The sequence below is a fragment of the Coregonus lavaretus genome (assembly GCF_964263955.1).
Source record: "Coregonus lavaretus genome assembly, chromosome: 39".
In the NCBI taxonomy this organism is placed as follows: domain Eukaryota; kingdom Metazoa; phylum Chordata; class Actinopteri; order Salmoniformes; family Salmonidae; genus Coregonus; species Coregonus lavaretus.
In genome coordinates this window covers 9409683-9435658 of record NC_140026.1, presented here as the reverse complement: position 1 = coordinate 9435658, position 25976 = coordinate 9409683, and the positions used below count along the sequence as shown (strand labels likewise).

The 25976-nt window shown below is 42.3% G+C and overlaps 2 protein-coding genes and 1 long non-coding RNA gene across 3 annotated transcripts in view; 2 read left to right on the top strand and 1 right to left on the bottom strand.

Moving 5' to 3' along the window:
• The window catches only part of LOC311112696 (uncharacterized protein), a gene marked incomplete at both ends in the record, with an annotated part of 92900 nt that overhangs the window by 39621 nt on the left and 27303 nt on the right, over positions 1–25976 (bottom strand). The window lies entirely within an intron of this gene.
• LOC311113025 (uncharacterized protein) lies at positions 512–1401 on the top strand. The gene is made up of 3 exons (XM_084156148.1): positions 512–1046; positions 1144–1206; positions 1282–1401. The coding sequence occupies exons 1-3, from the start codon at positions 659–661 to the stop codon at positions 1356–1358; spliced, it is 528 nt and encodes a 175-aa protein (XP_084012274.1). The 5' UTR covers positions 512–658; the 3' UTR covers positions 1359–1401.
• LOC311112884 lies at positions 11390–12006 on the top strand. The gene is made up of 4 exons (XR_014610927.1): positions 11390–11447; positions 11545–11607; positions 11683–11748; positions 11872–12006. It is a non-coding gene; the product is annotated as an uncharacterized lncRNA (long non-coding RNA).

Below are 25976 nucleotides of genomic sequence, written 5' to 3'. Positions count from 1 at the left end.
GCGGCGGCACTAAGGGAAGGGGTTCTACTTCTTTGTCTTCCACCACACTGCACCCATGTCCTGCAGCCGCTGGACGTGGCATACTTTGGCCCTTTTAAAGGCTGAGTTCTCCAAGGTAGCTGGAGACCTTAGCCATTTTGACCACTCCTACATGGTAAACAAATCAGAATTTGCCAGAGTATTCCGCTACCCGTACCAGCGATGCAAGGACATGCGCTATGTGGTGGAAGGGTTTAAGAAGTGTGGCCTCTTCCCTTTTGACCCTTCAGCCATTGAAGGGTCCTGTTTAATGCCGTCTCGGACCCTACCGGGTCCCAACACCGCCTCTACTGGAACCAGCAGCACTGTGCCATCCATCAGCACCTCCTCCCCAGCGACCACAGGAGGACCCTCAGTCCTGCCCCAGTCCCAGACGCTGCTCCAGTCCTATCCCTAGCTCTAGAAGAGCACCCCCTAATAGAGGGGGGGCTGATAGCGAAGGACCTGGGGCACATCCTTGCTGGACCGATACAGAAGACTCCCTGTGGTCGCCACATGCCTCACCGGGGAGGAATACACGCGCCAGTGGCAGGAGAGGGGTGAGAAGGAGAGGGCCGGGGCAGAGGAGAAAGAGCGTCGGGCAGCTCTCAGAACACAGAGGGCACAGGAGAGGGCTGCCATGGATGAGACCATTGACGCCATCGCCTCTGCTGGACCCCCTGCTGGAACCACTCCTGACAGCTGCATCACCACTGCCAGTGCCTCCCAGTGTGCAACACCTGTAGGAGCCGCCGGAGTCCCCAGCTGCAGAAGAAGGCCACATGCCTACTCTCCCAGCCACACCATCGTCGGCCCCTCAACCCCACCATTACAAACACCAGCTCCTCCAAGCCATCGTCGGCGGTTTTGTCCACCACCACCCCAATGCGCACCACCCACCCTGTCTGTCACCACCAACACGGCCTCCTCTGGACCAACTGCCTCCTCCGTCTCCCCTGGTCACATCACCATAGCAGCCTCGTCTGGTGTCCCTGCCCCCTGCAATTTGAATACCACCACCTCCACAGGTAAACACATGTTAAATTACGAAAAAATTACTGTTTGTTATCTGTTTTATAAAACAGCAATGTAAAAAAATATATATATATCTTTATATATCTACAGTACATAGCACCAGCCCTCAAGTCATCTCCGCCTCCTCCAAAACCTCTGCAGCTTCCTCCAGAGGTATTGATGTAAAAACGTTGAAAAGGGTTTTCATGCAACATGCTCTGTCTAACACTACTTTTTCTCAAACTGCAGCACAGAAAAGGAAGAGAAAAGCTACACCGGTCACATCTGTCACACCACCCATGGCACCACTCTCAGGTACTTCATAATCTGTTTTTCTCGCTCTCTCAGTTGTATCAATTACTATTGTTGTTGAAGAACTTCTACATTTTGCAAAACCATATTAATCAATTTGTAAAACCTTCCATACATGTTTGCCCATGGTAGAAGTTGTGAGAATGTTACTTTTTGGACCTGAATGCCAAAACATTCAGAAGATAGAGGTGCTCAAAGTTTACGCGTTTTGCGTACCCCACTCGACCGTGAAGACTGCGGTCTTCACCACTGAAAAAGATAAACGGTTTTGTTTGATATACTTTGAAAGCTTACAAACAGGGTTGTCAAACTATTTGATAAAAAGTTAATATCAATTACAGTATCTCTCATGGAATTACAGAACTCACTCACTTACGACCAAGGACCTACAGGCCTCCGAGTCTACTCCCGTGAACGAACGTCTAGTCCAGAAACATGCCCTCACCCCGCTCCCTGTGTGTGTTCCCAGGCCCTCTCTGATGAGGCAGCTAAGGTGGTGTACCAGATGAAGAGGGCCAGCAGTGTGGACCAGAGCAGGAGGAAACAGACAGACATGGTGGCTCTGTGAGGAGCTGGACCTCAGCAGTCACAGTTGGCAGAACCAACGGCCATCTTGGATCCACCGGAGCCAGTTGCAGCATCAACAGTTGGCAAAACTGGCAGCCATTTTTGTTGTGGCATTGATATGCTGAAGACTGGACAATCACTCAAAAACCATACTGGCCCCCCGTGGGAATCGAACCCACAACCCTGGCGTTGCAAACGCCATGCTCTACCAACTGAGCTACACGGGACTATATAAAGAACTGTGTTATATAAATGGTTGGTACTGTACATAAAGAGATTACGATTATTTAGATATTGTGTATTTGTAGCTGTGGTCCTCTGTAGCTCAGCTGGTAGAGCACGGCGCTTGTAACGCCAAGGTAGTGGGTTCGATCCCCGGGACCACCCATACGTAAAAATGTATGCGCACATGACTGTAAGTCGCTTTGGATAAAAGCGTCTGCTAAATGGCATATTATATTATTATTTTATATACTGTATCATCTGATGCAACGCTCCTCTTCTTCTTCTTTGGTATCAAGACATTCTCACATTTTCTTTGCGCATCCCACCACATACAGTGCGGTAGAGTGGGGCCAATCACGTTACATTTTGTAATATAAAAAAGGAAGGGGGAAAAGGAAAACATTTCATCACCAACTAACATCTATACACCATTATTACATACCACCAACTAACATCTATACACCATTATTACATACCACCAACTAACATCTATATACCACTATTACATACCGCCAACTAACATCTATACACCATTATTACATACCACCAACTAACATCTATATACCACTATTACATACCACCAACTAACATCTATACACCACTATTACATACCACCAACTAACATCTATACACCATTATTACATACCACCAACTAACATCTATATACCACTATTACATACCACCAACTAACATCTATATACCACTATTACATACCACCAACTAACATCTATACACCATTATTACATACCACCAACTAACATCTATATACCACTATTACATACCACCAACTAACATCTATACACCATTATTACATACCACCAACTAACATCTATACACCATTATTACATACCACCAACTAACATCTATACACCACTATTACATACCACCAACTAACATCTATACACCATTATTACATACCACCAACTAACATCTATACACCATTATTACATACCACCAACTAACATCTATACACCATTATTACACACCACCAACTAACATCTATACACCACTATTACATACCACCAACTAACATCTATACACCATTATTACATACCACCAACTAACATCTATACACCATTATTACACACCACCAACTAACATCTATACACCATTATTACATACCACCAACTAACATCTATATACCACTATTACATACCACCAACTAACATCTATACACCACTATTACATACCACCAACTAACATCTATACACCATTATTACATACCACCAACTAACATCTATACACCACTATTACATACCACCAACTAACATCTATACACCACTATTACATACCACCAACTAACATCTATACACCACTATTACATACCACCAACTAACATCTATACACCATTATTACATACCACCAACTAACATCTATACACCATTATTACATACCACCAACTAACATCTATACACCACTATTACATACCACCAACTAACATCTATACACCACTATTACATACCACCAACTAACATCTATACACCACTATTACATACCACCAACTAACATCTATACACCACTATTACATACCACCAACTAACATCTATATACCACTATTACATACCACCAACTAACATCTATACACCACTATTACATACCACCAACTAACATCTATACACCATTATTACATACCACCAACTAACATCTATACACCATTATTACATACCACCAACTAACATCTATACACCATTATTACATACCACCAACTAACATCTATACACCATTATTACATACCACCAACTAACATCTATACACCACTATTACATACCACCAACTAACATCTATATACCACTATTACATACCACCAACTACCATCTATACACCACTATTACATACCACCAACTAACATCTATACACCACTATTACATACCACCAACTAACATCTATACACCACTATTACATATCACCAACTAACATCTATACACCACTATTACATACCACCAACTAACATCTATACACCACTATTACATACCACCAACTAACATCTATACACCATTATTACATACCACCAACTAACATCTATACACCACTATTACATACCACCAACTAACATCTATACACCACTATTACACACCACCAACTAACATCTATACACCACTATTACATACCACCAACTAACATCTATACACCATTATTACATACCACCAACTAACATCTATACACCACTATTACATACCACCAACTAACATCTATACACCACTATTACACACCACCAACTAACATCTATATACCACTATTACATACCACCAACTAACATCTATATACCACTATTACATACCACCAACTAACATCTATACACCATTATTACATACCACCAACTAACATCTATATACCACTATTACATACCACCAACTAACATCTATATACCACTATTACATACCACCAACTAACATCTATACACCATTATTACATACCACCAACTAACATCTATATACCACTATTACATACCACCAACTAACATCTATATACCACTATTACATACCACCAACTAACATCTATATACCACTATTACATACCACCAACTAACATCTATACACCATTATTACATACCACCAACTAACATCTATATACCACTATTACATACCACCAACTAACATCTATACACCACTATTACATACCACCAACTAACATCTATATACCACTATTACATACCACCAACTAACATCTATACACCACTATTACATACCACCAACTAACATCTATACACCACTATTACATACCACCAACTAACATCTATACACCACTATTACATACCACCAACTAACATCTATACACCATTATTACATACCACCAACTAACATCTATACACCACTATTACATACCACCAACTAACATCTATATACCACTATTACATATCACCAACTAACATCTATATACCACTATTACATATCACCAACTAACATCTATACACCACTATTACATACCACCAACTAACATCTATACACCACTATTACATATCACCAACTAACATCTATACACCACTATTACATACCACCAACTAACATCTATATACAACTATTACATATCACCAACTAACATCTATATACCACTATTACATACCACCAACTAACATCTATACACCACTATTACATACCACCAACTAACATCTATATACCACTATTACATACCACCAACTAACATCTATACACCATTATTACATATCACCAACTAACATCTATACACCACTATTACATACCACCAACTAACATCTATATACCACTATTACATATCACCAACTAACATCTATATACCACTATTACATACCACCAACTAACATCTATATACCACTATTACATATCACCAACTAACATCTATACACCATTATTACATATCACCAACTAACATCTATACACCATTATTACATACCACCAACTAACATCTATACACCATTATTACATACCACCAACTAACATATATACACCACTATTACATATCACCAACTAACATCTATACACCACTATTACATACCACCAACTAACATCTATATACCACTATTACATACCACCAACTAACATCTATATACCACTATTACATACCACCAACTAACATCTATACACCACTATTACATACCACCAACTAACATCTATATACCACTATTACATACCACCAACTAACATCTATATACCACTATTACATACCACCAACTAACATCTATACACCACTATTACATACCACCAACTAACATCTATACACCACTATTACATACCACCAACTAACATCTATACACCACTATTACATACCACCAACTAACATCTATACACCATTATTACATACCACCAACTAACATCTATACACCACTATTACATACCACCAACTAACATCTATACACCACTATTACATACCACCAACTAACATCTATATACCACTATTACATACCACCAACTAACATCTATACACCACTATTACATACCACCAACTAACATCTATACACCACTATTACATACCACCAACTAACATCTATACACCACTATTACATACCACCAACTAACATCTATACACCATTATTACATACCACCAACTAACATCTATACACCACTATTACATACCACCAACTAACATCTATATACCACTATTACATACCACCAACTAACATCTATATACCACTATTACATACCACCAACTAACATCTATATACCACTATTACATACCACCAACTAACATCTATATACCACTATTACATACCACCAACTAACATCTATACACCACTATTACATACCACCAACTAACATCTATACACCACTATTACATACCACCAACTAACATCTATACACCACTATTACATACCACCAACTAACATCTATACACCATTATTACATACCACCAACTAACATCTATACACCACTATTACATACCACCAACTAACATCTATACACCACTATTACATACCACCAACTAACATCTATATACCACTATTACATACCACCAACTAACATCTATATACCACTATTACATACCACCAACTAACATCTATACACCATTATTACATACCACCAACTAACATCTATACACCACTATTACATACCACCAACTAACATCTATACACCACTATTACATACCACCAACTAACATCTATACACCACTATTACATACCACCAACTAACATCTATATACCACTATTACATACCACCAACTAACATCTATACACCACTATTACATACCACCAACTAACATCTATACACCACTATTACATACCACCAACTAACATCTATATACCACTATTACATACCACCAACTACCATCTATACACCATTATTACATACCACCAACTAACATCTATACACCACTATTACATACCACCAACTAACATCTATACACCACTATTACATACCACCAACTAACATCTCATCATCATCAAAGGGTCTGAATACTTATGTAAATAAGGTATTTCTGCCTTTAATTCCCAACATATGCATTTCAGTTGCTCCACCTCAACACCACCCCAGTAATCACTCATTCTGAAGGCGCCCTGCACCTTATCATGAGAATGCCAAAGATAAAGACCTGTCTCAATTCAATTAATTTGTCAAAAACAGTGTCAGGGTGTCCACTTTGTTGTTTGAAATGCAAAGGGCTATACTGCAAAGCAGGATCAATGAGTTAGCCAGGTAACTTTTGATAAGCAACCAGAAATAACAAAGATTTTCTAGTTCATTAAGAAACCTACCCTTAAATATACATTTGTTGAGTCAATTAGACCATGCCCTTTTGGTGCTTATCTTATTTCAGAATATTTTGGCAATATTAACAAGCTAACTTGGCAAATATTGAATTGTAGTTTACACCTCTGACTGCCTTTAATGAACAAAGTAGCACCAGGCAACATTAGATCAATAGATCAATAGATCTGTCTGTGATTTTGAGTGTTTACAATTCTCCAACCCTATCCCTCAGTTGTTTATCAAATCCGCTTAGTTGTCTGAACAGCAGATTGCTCCTTTCATGAACAAAGTAGCAACAGGGACATAGATAGATTAGATCATTAGCGTGACATTGGACTGAGCAGGATAAGGAGGACCAGTTACGAGTCCACAGGTGATCTTGGGTGTATCTCAATACTCTATCTTAGTCCACTCTGTGTGTATCTCAATACTCTTAGTCCACTCTCTGTGTCCTCATTTACTTTCCTTCTTCCTTTGTCCTGTTTTCTTTCTTTGTGGTTGTTTTTGACATACGTCAGCAGATTAGTCTTCTGAATGAATCTTTTACCACAGACTGAGCAGCCATGTTGTTTCTCTCCTGTGTGAGTCTGTTTGTGCATGGTTAGGTTCCCCTTGACACTGAATCTTTTTCCACAGTCACCACAGCTAAAAGGTTTCTCTCCTGTGTGAATCAGTTTGTGCTTGAAAAGGTGCTCCTTGCGATTGAAACTTTTCCTACAGTCACCACAGCTAAAAGGTTTCTCTCCTGTGTGGATCCTCATGTGCTTGGACAGATCACCTTTGTATTTGAAGGTCTTGCCACAAACAGGGCAGGTGCAGGGTTTCCCACCGTGACAGAGTCTGACAGGGGCTTCCAGTTTACAGGTGGAGTTGTACTGTTTATTACAGAAGCAGTATTCGCCGAGTCTCTTCTTGGCAAAAGTCACATGCCTCTGCAGGTCAGCTTTCAGAGGAAACGTTTCACCACAGTCACGGCAGTGGTGAGTTTTTCTAGACGTGGTGCTGGGTTTGGAAGTGTTCCCCCATTGACGTGTTTGGATCCAATGGTGGGCTGGGATCCAATAGTGGACTGCTGTCAAGTCCTACGGTGTCGCTGCTTACGGCTGAGCTGTGGCTGGAGGCATTGTTCTGATTATCTGGAGGGTCACAGGGAACGTCGAGACCCTTTAGGGGGGTCCCAGTGCCAAAAGGTTTGAGATCCACTGGTTTAGAGTCACTCTCTCTGTTCTCCACAGTCTGGGTTTGGGGAAGAGTCAAGGACCAAAGTGGGTCTTCCTGATCACATTCACTTTTCACACAGGGAGGAGTAAATATGAACCCTATGATATCAGCCTCCAGCCCTTGAAGCTGCTCTTCCTCCTGACTGGTCCTGAGTTCCTCCTGTTCCTCTTTAATCTGTGTGGGCTCTGGGTCCTCCTGCCCCAGACTGGGGCTCCACTCCTGCTCACAGTGCTGCTGCTCAGGGGGAACCTCCTCTTCAGAGACAAAGAGCTGCATGGAGTCTGGAGGAAAGGGGAGGTGCAGAGGTTACCTATAAACCACATAATTAAATAGAACACTTGAATCATACACATTAATTATAGATCTCTATTATCTATTTAGCCAAGCGGACTCGAACCTCCAGCGGCATAGTTAAAGCTTGTGCCTAAGGTCGAGCAGAGAAGGTCTATTGACAATACGGTACAACAACTTTCAACCAACCTTTACTTGCTGATGCTTCATTCTCGATTTGGAAGGCACCAGTGTCTTAAAAACGTATTTTTCCAGTTGCAGGTGGAACTCCTGTAATATTTTTAAACAATATATGAAATCAACTTTTATGAGAAGCTACCTCACCATTTTACCTCTCTCGCATTTCCCAACATCTTTTCTGGAACTAGTCATTTCAAAAGTCACTCAACGCGAACCAAACACAAACGCAGTTTAGCAAAGTTGCACCCGGCTGTGTTTTCAGTAACACCTGCTTCCATCCGGAAATGTGGAATGGAATGCTCCAATGGTAAGAGCGCAAGGTGAGGTGTAGCTGAGGAACTCAACTCCATTCTGTTATATCGAGGCGGAGTTGAGTTTTGATAACTGGTTGCGGTATTTGCTAGCAACAACACTGAGTCACCATCAGTCAATTCTTGTAAACATTTCAATTCTAAAAACGCATACCTGTACCTATTTTGTCCTGTACAACTGCGGTCCTGATATTCACACTTTTAGCGAATACAACCACCAACTTTTTCCTCATGTGTTGCTCGTACTACGTAAGCTGAGATTCAATTGGGTCCGTGATTGGGACGTTCCTACCCCATTGAAGTTTAAATTTAAAATGGTTAGGGTTTAGGGTCTTTCCCAAGGATTCCCGATTCAATTGGCACATGCAAATTCGCGCTGAGTTGAGTAACACATGAGGACTAAGTCTTGGTTGTATTCGCTAAAAGTTTTTATTACAATTATTAATATCAACACCCCGCGGAAGGACCGCAGTTGTACAGGACAAACATAGGTAATGGTATGCGTTTTCATAATTGACATGCATTATTGTTTTATTACAAGAATCGACTGATGGTGACTTAATGTTGTTGCCATTAAATCCCACGACCAGTTATCAAAACTCAACTCCGCCTCGATATAAGAGAACGGAGTTGAGCGTTCCTCAACTAGCTGAGAGGTAGCCCTTGATCATGAATCTCGGTTCCATTACATTCCACATAAGTCATTGGAGGAAGCCATCTTCTGTAGGGGGGTGTTCTATGTGTTTATGTATGTAGATTGGTGGACTGACTGTTCTCAATGTGTGTGATGTAAATGTGGATGTGTATGGTGATGCCAAAACAAACATTTTCATCCTGGATGGACAATTATATATTCTATTCTATTGTAGGTTTCGGCACCCAGGGGAAACAATCCCACCACTGGGGAAGAGGTGGTGGGAAATGTTCAGGAGGAGGCACAAGAACCTAAGCATGAGGAGGCCGGACACCCTGGACAGGGGGAGAGCTGAGTGTGCCACACGTCCGACGATGGACACCTTCTTCACTTCTTATGAGAAGCACTTGGAGGAGAGTGGGTTGAGGGAGAAACCCAGACAAATCTATAACTGCGATGAGTCTGGGTTTCGTAGCGACCAGAACAGGCACAAAGTGCTGGCTCCCCGGGGCGCAAAACACGTGTACCAGCAGGCTCCGGGGACCAAGGAGCACATCACAGTGCTGGCCTGCTTCAACGCAACTGGGGAGGACGTCCCCCCGTTTATCATCTACCCCAAGTGTTTCCCCGGTGGCCACTACACACTGGGAGGCCCCCCCCAAGCCTTGTATGGACGGTCAAGCAGTGGCTACATTGACGGGGACCTGTTCAGGAAGTGGTTTCAGCACTTCATTAAGCATGCAGTGAAGGAGCGCCCTCTCCTTCTCCTCTTCGATGGGCACAAGAGCCACATGGACCCGGAGGTGCTCGCGGCGGCACTAAGGGAAGGGGTTATACTTCTTTGTCTTCCACCACACTGCACCCATGTCCTGCAGCCGCTGGACGTGGCATACTTTGGCCCTTTAAAGGCTGAGTTCTCCAAGGTAGCTGGAGACCTTAGCCATTTTGACCACTCCTACATGGTAAACAAATCAGAATTTGCCAGAGTATTCGGCTACCCGTACCAGCGCTGCAAGGACATGCGCTATGTGGTGGAAGGGTTTAAGAAGTGTGGCCTCTTCCCTTTTGACCCTTCAGCCATTGAAGGGTCCTGTTTAATGCCGTCTCGGACCCTACCGGGTCCCAACACCGCCTCTACTGGAACCAGCAGCACTGTGCCATCCATCAGCACCTCCTCCCCAGCGACCACAGGAGGACCCTCAGCCCCTGCCCCAGTCCCAGCCGCTGCTCCAGTCCTATCCCTAGCTCTAGAAGAGCACCCCCTAATAGAGGGGGGGCTGATAGCGAAGGACCTGGGGCACATCCTTACTGTCCTGAAGTATCGGCCAGCTCCTCCAAGCCATCGTCGGCGGTTTTGTCCACCACCACCCCAATGCATACCACCCACCCTGTCTGTCACCACCAACATGGCCTCCTCTGGACCAACTGCCTCCTCCGTCTCCCCTGGTCACATCACCATAGCAGCCTCGTCTGGTGTCCCTGCCCCCTGCAATTTGAATACCACCACCTCCACAGGTAAACACATGTTAAATTACGAAAAAATTACTGTTTGTTATCTGTTTTATAAAACAGCAATGTAAAAAAATATATATATATCTTTATATATCTACAGTACATAGCACCAGCCCTCAAGTCATCTCCGCCTCCTCCAAAACCTCTGCAGCTTCCTCCAGAGGTATTGATGTAAAAACGTTGAAAAGGGTTTTCATGCAACATGCTCTGTCTAACACTACTTTTTCTCAAACTGCAGCACAGAAAAGGAAGAGAAAAGCTACACCGGTCACATCTGTCACACCACCCATGGCACCACTCTCAGGTACTTCATAATCTGTTTTTCTCGCTCTCTCAGTTGTATCAATTACTATTGTTGTTGAAGAACTTCTACATTTTGCAAAACCATATTAATCAATTTGTATTATTATTTTATTTTTTATAAAAGAAGACACCACCTGCTGTGCTCGCTGCGGGGAGCGTGATCCGCCTGCAAGCTCCTCTCAGGAGTGTAGATCCGAGGTGCCATGGGTGTGCTGTGACTTTTGCCAGCACTGGTTCCACTGCAGGTGTGTGCAGTGGGATCCAGAGGTAGTGGTGGAGCTGGATTTTTATTCTGATTTTTGTGAAAATATAGGGATGGAGGTCGAGATTTAATTGTTTGTTTTGTTTGTGTTCATATGAAATTATTTATTTGTTCAAAAAAATAAATGTCTAAAATATAATATACATATTTATTGAACCCATCTTGTATATTTCTTCCTTTACTTTCCAAGTGCACCTCTGCAACATAAACTCCAACAGTGTTGTCATTGTTTTATGTTAATGCACATAACTGAAATTAAAGTGTATTTGATGTAAATTATTAATACTCATATTTCATTTGGTTACAACACTGAATATGTTGGTGAAGAACCATTTTTTAAGAGTCCACAAGAGGGCGCACCGGGCTACGCAATGAAAAGTTGACAGGCAAATCATTATTTTTTACCGGAAGACAACTAGTCAACTATCTAGTAAACACTTCGGGTACGTGGTTGGTGTCTCTTTTTTCAACAAAATTAAACGGATATATCTTGTAATTGAACAAAAATGGTAAGGTGCCCAATAACTGGGGGCCGTATACAGATAATATTTTTTTGCTAAACCGCTTATCAAAAGCAGATAACAGTAATATTTCAAATGAAATGTCAAACTTGCTAATTGCTAAACCGTTAGCTAACATTTTTTTACGACACAAATAATCACAAAACTTTGAAGGCTTGATCACAAGATAACACTGTTGAAGGTAATATATTTCTTAAACGCTGTTGAATATGCCGATAATACGGGATTCTACGCTAATTTTCCCCAAACATCGGACACCCCCTGACCTCGGACACTCTCTAGCGGTTGGAGGACTGAATCACCTCGAGCTCAACATTTAAATGGACTGAAAAATAGACACCCTTTTAGCTAGCTGACCACCGATTTTCAGTGCAATTTATGTAAGTTAAGTTAGGTTTTGAGAGTTTTCAAAAAAGTTATATGTACACATTTTGTGGAACACGCTGCATATTGTAAAATTCGACTGCGCGACAGACCACACCTAATTTAATATCCAACTTTTTACCTCTGAAATATAGCTAACGGATTTTCTAATGTTGCTATCTTAGTTGCTAAATGTTGATAGAACTGCTAAGTAAGCAAAAAGGAAAGAAATTGTAAGCGTTAGATAATACATATCACGAAAACAGCTGAATGTTGTCAAGCTTTACCCTATCAACATTGGAGTCCTCTGACGGAGGCGTTTTGCACAATCTGCAAAAATGTATTTGGAACTTTGAACCATGAACTTTTTGACACCTATCACTGTTGGCTATGTTTCATCTTACAACAGCTACATAGAGGCAGTATTTAGTTAAATGGTACAATGTATGCATCAATATTACACTAATTGGGACACTAATTTTCATTACAGATAACATCAAACAAAAAACGTGGGTACACTTTCAGTTATTGTGAAAACTTTCATCACCTTTCAATGCCTTAGCTTTGAAATGTAAATGTTTATACATATTCAGATTGAGTTATCTTTCTAAAATGTGTATAGTATGCCAAGTTATTTAGCTACATGTATTTACCATTGAATAGGTTACCCAGCTCTCATTCGACTGAAAATGTCTAAAACTACAGTTGTTGCGTGTGTTTTTAAATGAGCGTTTAACGGCGTTTGCTGCTGTGGAGATTTTTGGTGAGGTTGTGAAAACGGTAGTGGAGTACCAGGAGGAGAATGATCGGCTACGGAGACTGCTGCGGATCACTCCGGAGATACAACTATGTAGAATTGGTATGTATGTAGATCTGCTGATCGATAGCTTAAACAGTTTATTAATTGATACAACTATTGTTTTCATGAATTTCTACAATACAGATCATTTTGACTCTGTGGCTGGGTTATCTAGTGGAAACCAACAAATCCGCTCGCAATTTCACGTCAGCATTGTCTTTTACTGTTTGTATCGGCGGGTGGCAATTCAATAAACACAACACAGCGCCCCCAGATGGACGGGGTTACAGTGAGAATAGAAATAAATAACAAGGCAACAGTAAACATGTCGTCCCCCCACGAATTGATGCAGCGCCAATCAGTGTAATTTTTTTTATATGACGGATCTCTTTGGCAAGACGCATCATTCACCCAAGTTTCGTCAAAATCGGGCTAGTGCTGCCTGAGATATCGCGTGTGACGAAAGAACGTACTAAAGGACAGAGACAGATCCACAATCCCCTCCCAGATTTCATCGTGGGGGACAACTACATGTGGGGAAACGGTTATAATAAGTAATATGGTGATTTAGGATGATCATTTCTTGTATGAACTGAATTGAAAGACAACACATTGTAACACAGGTGACTCCTGATAACTAACAGCTTGGGACTGATGTGACAGCGTACACTAAACCAGAGAAAGCAGTTATCAAGAGATATTATAAAGAATATTATTGAATTGGGGCTGGAAAAACACTGCAGTGCACATAAAACAGAGTTTGCACTTATACAAAATGCACTTATGAGGAGTCGACTGTAAATCATTACTTCCCGAAAGATTCAAACACTATCATGAATGAGCAGCATTGGGTCAAAATGGAGGAGAAACACTCTTAGTATACCATCTAGTTACAGTTACAGAGCATAGTATACAGTACACCCCAGACACACTTTTTACATTTTAGTCATTTAGCAGACGCTCTTATCCAGAGCGACTTACAGTTAGTGAGTGCATACATTTTTATTTATTTTTTTCATACTGGCCCCCCTTGGGAATCGAACCCACAACCCTGGCGTTGCAAACGCCATGCTCTACCAACTGAGCTACATCCCTGCCGGCCATTCCCTCCCATACCCTGGACAACGCTCATCCAAGATTTGACGATACATGGCCCCGTCCATCGTCCCTTTGATGCGGTGAAGTTGTCCTGTCCCCTTAGCAGAAAAACACCCCCAAAGCATAATGTTTCCACCTCCATGTTTGACGGTGGGGATGGTGTTCTTGGGGTCATAGGCAGCATTCCTCCTCCTCCAAACACGGCGAGTTGAGTTGATGCCAAAGAGCTCGATTTTGGTCTCATCTGACCACAACACTTTCACCCAGTTCTCCTCTGAATCATTCAGATGTTCATTGGCAAACTTCAGACGGCCCTGTATATGTGCTTTCTTGAGCAGGGGGACCTTGCGGGCGCTGCAGGATTTCAGTCCTTCACGGCGTAGTGTGTTACCAATTGTTTTCTTGGTGACTATGGTCCCAGCTGCCTTGAGATCATTGACAAGATCCTCCCGTGTAGTTCTGGACTGATTCTTCACCGTTCTCATGATCATTGCAACACCACGAGGTGAGATCTTGCATGGAGCCCCAGGCCGAGGGAGATGAACAGTTATTTTGTGTTTCTTTCATTTGCGAATAATCGCATCAACTGTTGTCACCTTCTCACCAAGCTGCTTGGCGATGGTCTTGTAGCCCATTCCAGCCTTGTGTAGGTATACAATCTTGTCCCTGACATCCTTGGAGAGCTCTTTGGTCTTGGCCATGGTGGAGAGTGGAATCTGATTGATTGATTGCTTCTGTGGACAGGTGTCTTTTATACAGGTAACAAGCTGAGATTAGGAGCACTCCCTTTAAGAGTGTGCTCCTAATCTCAGCTCGTTACCTGTATAAAAGACACCTGGGAGCCAGAAATTTTTTCTGATTGAGAGGGGGTGAAATACTTATTTCCCTCATTAAAATGCAAATCAATTTATAAAAAATTTTGACATGCGTTTTACTGGATTTTTTGGTTATTATTCTGTCTCTCACTGTTCAAATAAACCTACCATTAAAATTATAGACTGATAATTTCTTTGTCAGTGGGCAAACATACAAAATCAACATGGGATCAAATACTTTTTTCCCTCACTGTAGTTCATTTCACCTTGTTACCAAGACAGTGTAGAGGCTTGTGTCTGTAGCCTATGACTACTGGCAGGAACTCCCATGACAAACAGGTCTGAGGTGAGACATTGGTCCCAAAGGAACAGATATTTGAACTTTGCTGAAATGTGTTTTAAGTTTTGACATTTGTAACTAATCTGTATTTCACTCAAATGTCGGGTGTGAATATAAGCAATGCTTACAATTGTCTACTACAAAGAGACAGTTATACAGACACTCCAGTCATTTCTATGGCCCCCTCTCACTTCTAAATGTTAATGGTGATCAGAAATGAACTTTAACTGTTTTAAGTGCAAAAGATAAGCGTACAAGAGGCACGGTAAAGGTTTATTTTACTTTATTATACATTCAAAATGGGAAAGGGATATGTAAAAAGACCCCTCTAAATGAAAATAAATACATAAGAATGTGTGTGAGGGCAGGGGAAATGGGGAAAGGGATATATCGACAACGTATCAAATATGAAGAAAAAAAAAGGAGTAGAATACAATGACATCATCTTCTTTTTGTTTACTACAAAGGGACAGTTTCACTTTAACTTGGACTAAATTACAAGACATCTTCTATCACCTTAACTTGCACAGTAGGTATACAGGGGACATACAGACAGTGGGGCAATTGTGCTGTGACGGTGTTGGGGCACACATTATCCTGTCATTTCTTTCACGGTGTTGTTTTCCACATTTTGTACAGGCGTGGCATCTGGGGGTGAGCTGATGTTCAATGTTCCCCTCCTGTGAAAATGTGACTTTAATAAATTGGTTTTTAATTAATTACATTTTGGTCCAGTTTTTCGGTCACAAGGCACCTGTCACTAATTTACAGAGGTCCCCTGTTGGACATCATAATGAAAAACCATTTAAACAATGAAGCTGCAAGCAGCCATGGTGGGGGTTCAAGGTAGGACCACCCAAACACAAAGATGTATGCACGCATGACTGTAAGTCGCTTTGGATAAAAGCGTCTGCTAAATGGCATATTATTATTATTATTATTATTTAGGGCTGTACATACAGACTAATGGATTTTTTTTTTAATTAATCACATTTGTATCCAGTTTTCAATCATAAGGCAACGGTTACTAATTTAGTCACCTAATGAACACCATAATGCAAATCCATTTAAACAGTATAGCTGCAAGCAGCAATTCCCGGGGTTCAAGCTTAATTTACATGTATTCTATAATTTACAGCTTAAATCTACATTTTATTTAGTAATTGACAGTTCCTAGGGCTGTGTAAGGACAACATGGCACATTTCTACTTAGTTATGCATTGTTTACATTTGGATGGGTGTGTTCTTGCTCACTGTCCCTCCCACTTTCTCCTTATTTGGCAAAGCCCCCCTTTCCTCGACAGAGAAGATTGAGCAGGTTGCTGAGAACCACAACTACCTTTTTAATGTGCAATGGTTTTGTAAATAGTTTTGCATATTCATAGGCTTTGATCAAGTTGTCACCAATTTTTACTTTTAATTAATAATTTCATAATAAATACAACACATCTTCATATGCAATGGTGCAACACAAGAGGGGAAGGGAAAGTGACAAGAAGAAAGTTAGCTAACATTAGGTAAACAGGCACTGCACGTATGTAGTGACCTAGCCCATAGGCTGGCAGATGGAGATATTGAGTCGTTTCATCTTACCGTCCAAAGGCATTTTATGCAATCAGCTACACACGCGTATCCCCGGTGGATCGATTCGTACATAAAACATTCTCCATTCAGGCTGCAAAGGCGTCCATTTCCACCTTAACTCGATTTATTGGCGAGATGGTGAAAAAAAAAAAAAAAAGGGAAAATATGCATACTTTCTTTTTGAAAAACTATTTTCCCACCACAGTGCTAGAGTGGCTAACACCTAGGAATGCTAGTCCCGAATGTCGCGTTCAGCCTATCAGGTTGCAACAGTCTGTTTACCCTTGGCTGAACACGGGGCGCAACATCAGGAAGCTACATTAGCCACTCTAGCATGGTCATGGAAAATGGTGTTTCATAAAGAAAGTATGCATATTTTCCCTGTTTGTTTTTTTTCACCATCTCGCCAATATATCTTCCCCGTTTTTTTTTTCACATTCGACATTAAATCAACTTTAAGGAGGAAATCAACACCTTGCAACAGAATGTTTTACGTACGAACCGGTCCACAGGGGAAATACGAGTGTATAGCCGGCTGCACACAGCTCAATATCTCCATCTGCGGGTCTTTGGACTGGTATTGACTGATCATGTAAGAATGTACAAATAACTTGGCTGGCTAGCAAGCCTAGATTGACCAGAACCCAGCTGGCTAGCTGCATTTCCTACGTTTTTAAATCGGATGTGAGATGAAGTGAAATGAATGCATCAGATGCCATCTTTAGTCTCAATTGTTTACATTTTTATAGATTTGCTACATTTGTCATTAGCTGGCTAGCAAGTTCACCAATTCAGGATTTTAAAAAATAAAGACTGTCTGGGTCTTCACAATTGCCACATTGCTGACTTTACGATAAGTTAGTTTAGTTGTTAATCTCTTAACAGCTGATAAGCAGGAAGAGATTGCCTGCTAGCTAGCTATCGCAGCCGACTTAGCTTGGCTAGCAGGCTGATAAAAAGCACTGACTCAACATTTGAATAAAACAATTCACATGAAAGTAATTTATTGAGCATTTAATCAATTTGGTGAATAAATGAACTTACATTTCACAAAGTTATTCCCTATTCCTCTGGAACATTTTCTCCCAAGCGGGGACTTCTGTCCGCAATTTATTTAGACGTATTATTATTTTTTTTCTCGCTACGTCGCAAGGTGTTAAGGGATAGCCTCCCCGGCGAAGGATACATCGACGCGGCCTTCAAAATCAACCAAATGAAGGCACCTTAGAAGGCAGCATTTTAAGTTTAATTGAGCTTGAGACACGCCAATTTTGACATCTTGCCTTGAAATGCTGCCTTGTCGATTGTGACAGTGTCTGACTTGGTTTGGGGTCGTTAGTTCAGCCATCCTGTTGCACTTACCCAAATCACATTTTATTTGTCACATACACGTGTTTAGCAGATGTTATTGCGGGTATAGCGAAATGCTTGTGCTTCTAGCTCCGACAGTGCAGTAATATCTAACAAGTAATATCTAACAATTTCACAACATATACCCAATACACACACATCTAGTAAGGAATGGAATCTAAGAATATATATATATATGGACAAGCAATGACAGAGCGGCATGGACTAAGATACAGTAGAATATTATAGAATAGAATACAGTATATACATATGAGATGAGTAGTGCAAGATATGTAAACATTATTAAAGTGACTAGTGTTCCATTTATTAAAGTGGCCAGTGATTTCAATAAGCAGCAACATGACCACTAGAGGTGCACTTACCTAACATCACCACTAGTTAGTAGCGAACATCCACAGGAGTGCCTGCTTTCTCCACCACACAATGAAAGTTTTAGTTCTAAAAAAGACAAAACTATCCTCGGGGGGAAGGAAACTATCCCCAGGGGGTCAAAATAAGGAACGCTTCACGAATTTGCGTGTCATCCTTGCGCAGGGGCCATGCTAATCTTCTCTGTATCGTTCCAATTTTAGTATATGTGCTGCCGAAGCGAGCACAAACAGACTCCCTTCACAGACATTACTTATAGGACCAGCCGAGATTAGCAGTCTCATTGACGGTTATTCTCTGGAAGCACCCTGATAAGACTCATATGCTTCAAACACACAGTCAACACACCTCTATACACACAGCGCTCTCTGTGGTACTATCTAAAAGCTTTAACAGTTGCCTTCTACCGAGCAGCAGGGCAGGCTGGGGTTTATGTAGAGTAGTAGAACCGTGCTGGGGCTGTGATTGGTCGTTTCCCCCCTCCCTCCCTTCCCTCCCTCATAACAGTCTTTCCTAGGCTAGTAGAAAGTAAACTGATCCTAAATCTGTATCTAGTAAAAGCTTCTACTCAGAGCTGAGAAGACTCAGGCTTAGTGTGTGCTTTGAACCCTTTCACATTTGTAAAACAGCAGAAACTCTTACAAACAAGGAGAGGGGAAACTAAACTATGACATTTGTGCTGAACACTCACAAGTAGCCATCTTGGATTTTAAAAAAATAAGATGGTCCCCTTTCACGTCCACTGGTGCAGTACTTCTTTTGTCCTCCAGATGGAGCTCCATCCACAGCAAATAAGACTTGGGCGCGCAGAGAGCTGATAAGCGCTGTTCCACCGAACCTACGAAACACCTTGCCAGAAAGTCAACATCTGTGGCAACGGATAGAAATGTTATGAATTTCTCACGTTTGGCATCAACACATTTCTGCAATTTAGAACAAATGACAAGCCATGTTCAAATACTGCAACAGAAGTGATAGGCCGTCTGCGCTCTTTAAATGTCCTTTATACCTAAATAGTGTCTGTTCCAAGTGCGTATGTATCAAAATGAGAATCCTGGAAGAGATGGAGACCCGCACACTGTCGAAAAGGATAAATACATCCAAAACTGAGGGTTACATTAATGCCTCCGTTTTGGATTGACTCTTTTTCGACACTGCGCGGTTCTCCATCTTTTCCAACAAATACAACAACCATGTTTCCCCAGACTAGTATATTAGAAGACAAAGTTGAAAGCAGACAAACTCCAAAATAGAGGTTGCACTTTACATTACAGCAGCACGGAATAAAGTGGTGGTAATGACATATGGTAGCTAACAAGTTATAGCTAGCAACTCACACACACTGAAGGGAGATGCATGGCCATAGCATAACTAATTATGGCTTTTTCGACACCAGTAGCTATAACACACAGGTATGTTATAAGGCCTGAATAACTTACCTTTGGCAAGTATATAACTTTCTGGATCTGGTTCTGGAAGCTGCTAGCTCGTTTAGTCGCCAGGTCACTGTGGACCCAGACGCGCTTTCTTCTTACGGCTCAACGACAATTAATCAACGCTCGAGGCGCCCTAAAAATAACAATATACCATTTAGCAGACGCTTTTATCCAAAGCGTGCATACATTTTTACGTAGGCCTCTCTCATCTTTTTAAGTGGGAGAACTTGCACAATTGGTGGCTGACTAAATACTTTTTTCCCCCACTGTAGATTGTAACTTCCATCAATGTAATTGTCTGCATCCCTTCCAATCCCCCATATGTTTTTTTTTTTTTTTCTCTCGCATATATATATATATATACATACAGTGGGGGGGAAAAGTATTTAGTCAGCCACCAATTGTGCAAGTTCTCCCACTTAAAAAGATGAGAGAGGCCTGTAATTTTCATCATAGGTACACGTCAACTATGACAGACAAAATGAGAAAACAAAATCCAGAAAATCACATTGTAGGATTTTTTATGAATTTATTTGCAAATTATGGTGGAAAATAAGTATTTGGTCAATAACAAAAGTTTCTCAATACTTTGTTATATACCCTTTGTTGGCAATGACACAGGTCAAACATTTTCTGTAAGTCTTCACAAGGTTTTCACACACTGTTGCTGGTATTTTGGCCTATTCCTCCATGCAGATCTCCTCTAGAGCAGTGATGTTTTGGGGCTGTCGCTGGGCAACACGGACTTTCAACTCCCTCCAAAGATTTTCTATGGGGTTGAGATCTGGAGACAGAACAAGTATTTGATACACTGCCGATTTTGCAGGTTTTCCTACTTACAAAGCATGTAGAGGTCTGTCATTTTTATCATAGGTACATTTCAACTGTGAGAGGCGGAATCTAAAACAAAAATCCAGAAAATCACATTGTATGATTTTAAAGTAATTAATTTGCATTTTATTGCTGACATAAGTATTTGATACATCAGAAAAGCAGAACTTAATATTTGGTACAGAAACCTTTGTTTGCAATTACAGAGATCATACGTTTCCTGTAGGTCTTGACCAGGTTTGCACACACTGCAGCAGGGATTTTGGCCCACTCCTCCATACAGACCTTCTCCAGATCCTTCAGGTTTTGGGGCTGTCGCTGGGCAATACGGACTTTCAGCTCCCTCCAAAGATTTTCTTTTGGGTTCAGGTCTGGAGACTGGCTAGGCCACTCCAGGACCTTGAGATGCTTCTTACGAAGCCACTCCTTGGTTGCCCTGGCTGTGTGTTTTGGGTCGTTGTCATGCTGGAAGACACAGCCACGACCCATCTTCAATGCTCTTACTGAGGGAAGGAGGTTGTTGGCCAAGATCTCGCGATACATGGCCCCATCCATCCTCCCCTCAATACGGTGCAGTCGTCCTGTCCCCTTTGCAGAAAAGCATCCCCAAAGAATGATGTTTCCACCTCCATGCTTCACGGTTGGGATGGTGTTCTTGGGGTTGTACTCAACCTTCTTCTTCCTCCAAACATGGCGAGTGGAGTTTAGACCAAAAAGCTCTATTTTTGTCTCGTCAGACCACATGACCTTCTCCCATTCCTCCTCTGGATCATCCAGATGGTCATTGGCAAACTTCAGACGGGCCTGGACATGCGCTGGCTTGAGCAGGGGGACCTTGCGTGCACTGCAGGATTTTAATCCATGACGGCGTAGTGTGTTACTAATGGTTTTCTTTGAGACTGTGGTCCCAGCTCTCTTCAGGTCATTGACCAGGTCCTGCCGTGTAGTTCTGGGCTGATCCCTCACCTTCCTCATGCTCATTGATGCCCCACGAGGTGAGATCTTGCATGGAGCCCCAGACCGAGGGTGATTGACCATCATCTTGAACTTCTTCCATTTTCTAATAATTGCGCCAACAGTTGTTGCCTTCTCACCAAGCTGCTTGCCTATTGTCCTGTAGCCCATCCCAGCCTTGTGCAGGTCTACAATTTTATCCCTGATGTCCTTACACAGCTCTCTGGTCTTGGCCATTGTGGAGAGGTTGGAGTCTGTTTGATTGAGTGTGTGGACAGGTGTCTTTTATACAGGTAACGAGTTCAAACAGGTGCAGTTAATACAGGTAATGAGTGGAGAACAGGAGGGCTTCTTAAAGAAAAACTAACAGGTCTGTGAGAGCCGGAATTCTTACTGGTTGGTAGGTGATCAAATACTTATGTCATGCAATAAAATGCAAATTAATTACTTAAAAATCATACAATGTGATTTTCTGGATTTTGTTTTAGATTCCGCCTCTCACAGTTGAAATGTACCTATGATAAAAATGACAGACCTCTACATGCTTTGTAAGTAGGAAAACCTGCAAAATCGGCAGTGTATCAAATACTTGTTCTCCCCACTGTATGTGATATCAACAGAGAGGTATATTTTCTGGGTGATGTAAATATTGACTGGCTTTCATCAAGCTGCCCACTCAAGACAAAGCTTCAAACTGTAACTAGTGCCTGCAACCTGGTTCAGGTTATCAGTCAACCTACCAGGGTAGTTACAAACAGCACAGGAATGAAATCAACATGTATTGATTACGTCTTTACCAATGCTGCATACATTTGCTTTAAAGCAGTATCCAAATCCATTGGATGTAGTGATCACAATATAGTAGCCATATCTAGGAAAACCAAAGTTCCAAAGGCTGGGCCTAATATTGTGTATAAGAGGTCATACAATAAGTTCTGTAGGGATTCCTATGTTGTTGATGTGAAGAATAGTTGTCTGTGGTGTGTAATGACAAGCAACCAGATGCTGCACTTGACACATTTATGAAATTGCTTATCCCAGTAACTAATAAGCATGCACCCATTAAGAAAATGACTGTAAAAACTGTTAAATCCCCATGGATTGAGGAGGAATTGAAAAACTGTATGGTTGAGAGGGATGAGGCAAAAGAGATGGCAAATAGGTCTGGCTGTACAACCAATTGGCAAACGTACTGCATATTGAGAAATCATGTGACTAAACTGAATAAAAAGAAGAAGAAACTACACTATGAAACTAAGATAAATGACATAAAGAATGATAGTAAAAAGCTTTGGAGCACCTTAAATGAAATTTTGGGCAAAAAGGCAAACTCCGCTCCATCATTCATTGAATCAGATGGTTCATTCATCACAAAACCCACTGATATTGCCAACTACTTTAATGATTTTTTTATTGGCAAGATTAGCAAATTTAGGCATGACATGCCAGCAACAAACGCTGACACTACACATCCAAGTATATCTGACCAAATTAAGAAAGACAAGCATTGTAATTTTGAATTCCGTAAAGTAAGTGTGGAAGAGGTGAAAAAAGTATTATTGTCAATCAACAATGACAAGCCACCGGGGTCTGACAACTTGGATGGAAAATTACTGAGGATAATAGCGGACGATATTGCCACTCCTATTTGCCATATATTCAATTTAAGCCTACTAGAAAGTGTGTCCTCAGGCCTGGAGGGAAGCAAAAGTTATTCCCCTACCTAATAATAGTAAAGCCCCCTTAACTGGCTCAAATAGCCAACCAATCAGCCTGTTACCAACCCTTAGTAAACTTTTGGAAAATATTGTGCTTGACCAGATAAATTGCTATTTCACAGTAAACAAATTGACAACAGACTTTCAGCACGCTTATAGGGAAGGACATTTAACAAGCACAGCACTTACACAAATGACTGATGATTGGCTGAGAGAAATTGATGATAAAAAGATTGTAGGGGCTGTTTTGTTAGACTTCAGTGCGGCTTTTGACATTATCGATCATAGTCTGTTGCTGGAAAAACGTATGTGTTATGGCTGTACACCCCCTGCTATATTGTGGATAAAGAGTTACCTGTCTAACAGAACACAGAGGGTGTTCTTTAATGGAAGCCTCTCCAACAAAATCCAGGTAGAATCAGGAATTCCCCAGGGCAGCTGTCTAGGCCCCTTGCTTTTTTCCATCTTTACTAACGACATGCCACTGGCTTTTGTCACGATCGTCTTGAAAAGAAGTAGACCAATGCGCAGCGTGTTGAGCGAACATGATTGACTTTATTACCGTCAGTGATAATAAGCACACTAAACAAAACAATAAACGACTCGTGAAGTCCACGGTGACAAAGACCGACAAGGAACAAAAACCCACAAACACAAAGTGAAACACAGACAGTTAAATATGGCTCCCAATCAGAGACAAGCAGCACACAGCTGACACTCGTTGCCTCTGATTGGGAGTCACTCAGTCAAACCTAGAAAAATGACGAACTAGAAACACCCAACATAGAAACAAAACACATAGAATGAACACACCCTGGCTCAACATATAGAGTCCCAGAACCAGGGTGTGACAGTACCCCCCCCTAAAGGCGCGGACTGCGACCGCGCCTAAATACGAGCAAAACAGGGGAGGGCTGGGTGGGCATTCCTCCTCGGCGGCGGCTCCGGCTCCGGGCTTGCCCACCACCCTCCAACAAACCCCCCATAGCGCCCCTGGTCCGGTCTGGCCCCGCTGGCTGGAGCTGGATTGGACGTAGCAGGAGCGGTAGGCTTCAGCTCCTTAGTGGAGCAGTAGAGCGGTACCTGAATTGGCACCGATGACCCAGGCACGGGTTGTGCCGGACTGACGACTCGCACCCCTGGCTTGGTGCGAGTGGCAGGAACGGGCCGGGCCGGGCCGGGCTGGCGACGCGCACCGTAGACTTGGTGCGAGTGGCAGGAACAGGCCGGACCGGGCTGGCGACGCGCACCGTAGACTTGGTGCGTGGAGCAGGGACAGGCCGGGCCGGGCTGGCGACGCACCCCGTAGGCTTGGTGCGTGGAGCAGGGACAGGCCGGGCAGGGCTGATGACGCACACCGTAGGCTTGGTGCGTGGAGCAGGGACAGGCCGGACAGGGCTGGCGACGCACACCGTAGGCTTGGTGCGTGGAGCAGGAACAGGCCGGGCTGGGCTGACGACGCACACCGTAGGCTTGGTGCGTGGAGCAGGGACAGGCCGGACAGGGCTGGCGACGCACACCGTAGGCTTGGTGCGTGGAGCAGGAACAGGCCGGACAGGGCTGGCGACGCACACCGTAGGCTTGGTGCGTGGAGCAGGAACAGGCCGGGCAGGGCTGGCGACGCACACCGTAGGTTTGGTGCGTGGAGCAGGGACAGGCCGGGCTGGGCTGTCGACGCACACCGTAGGCTTGGTGCGTGGAGCAGGGACAGGCCGGACTGGGCTGGCGACGCACACCGTAGGCTTGGTGCGTGGAGCAGGAACAGGCC

What these genes read in the sequence shown, in the direction of transcription:
- LOC311113025 (XM_084156148.1), top strand. Translation starts at nt 659, where the DNA reads ATGGATGAGACCATTGACGCCATCGCCTCTGCTGGACCCCCTGCTGGA. An exon ending in GAATACCACCACCTCCACAG is followed by an intron (nt 1,047 to 1,143) that starts GTAAACACATGT and finishes ATATATCTACAG; the next exon opens with TACATAGCACCAGCCCTCAA. An exon ending in CTCTGCAGCTTCCTCCAGAG is followed by an intron (nt 1,207 to 1,281) that starts GTATTGATGTAA and finishes CTCAAACTGCAG; the next exon opens with CACAGAAAAGGAAGAGAAAA.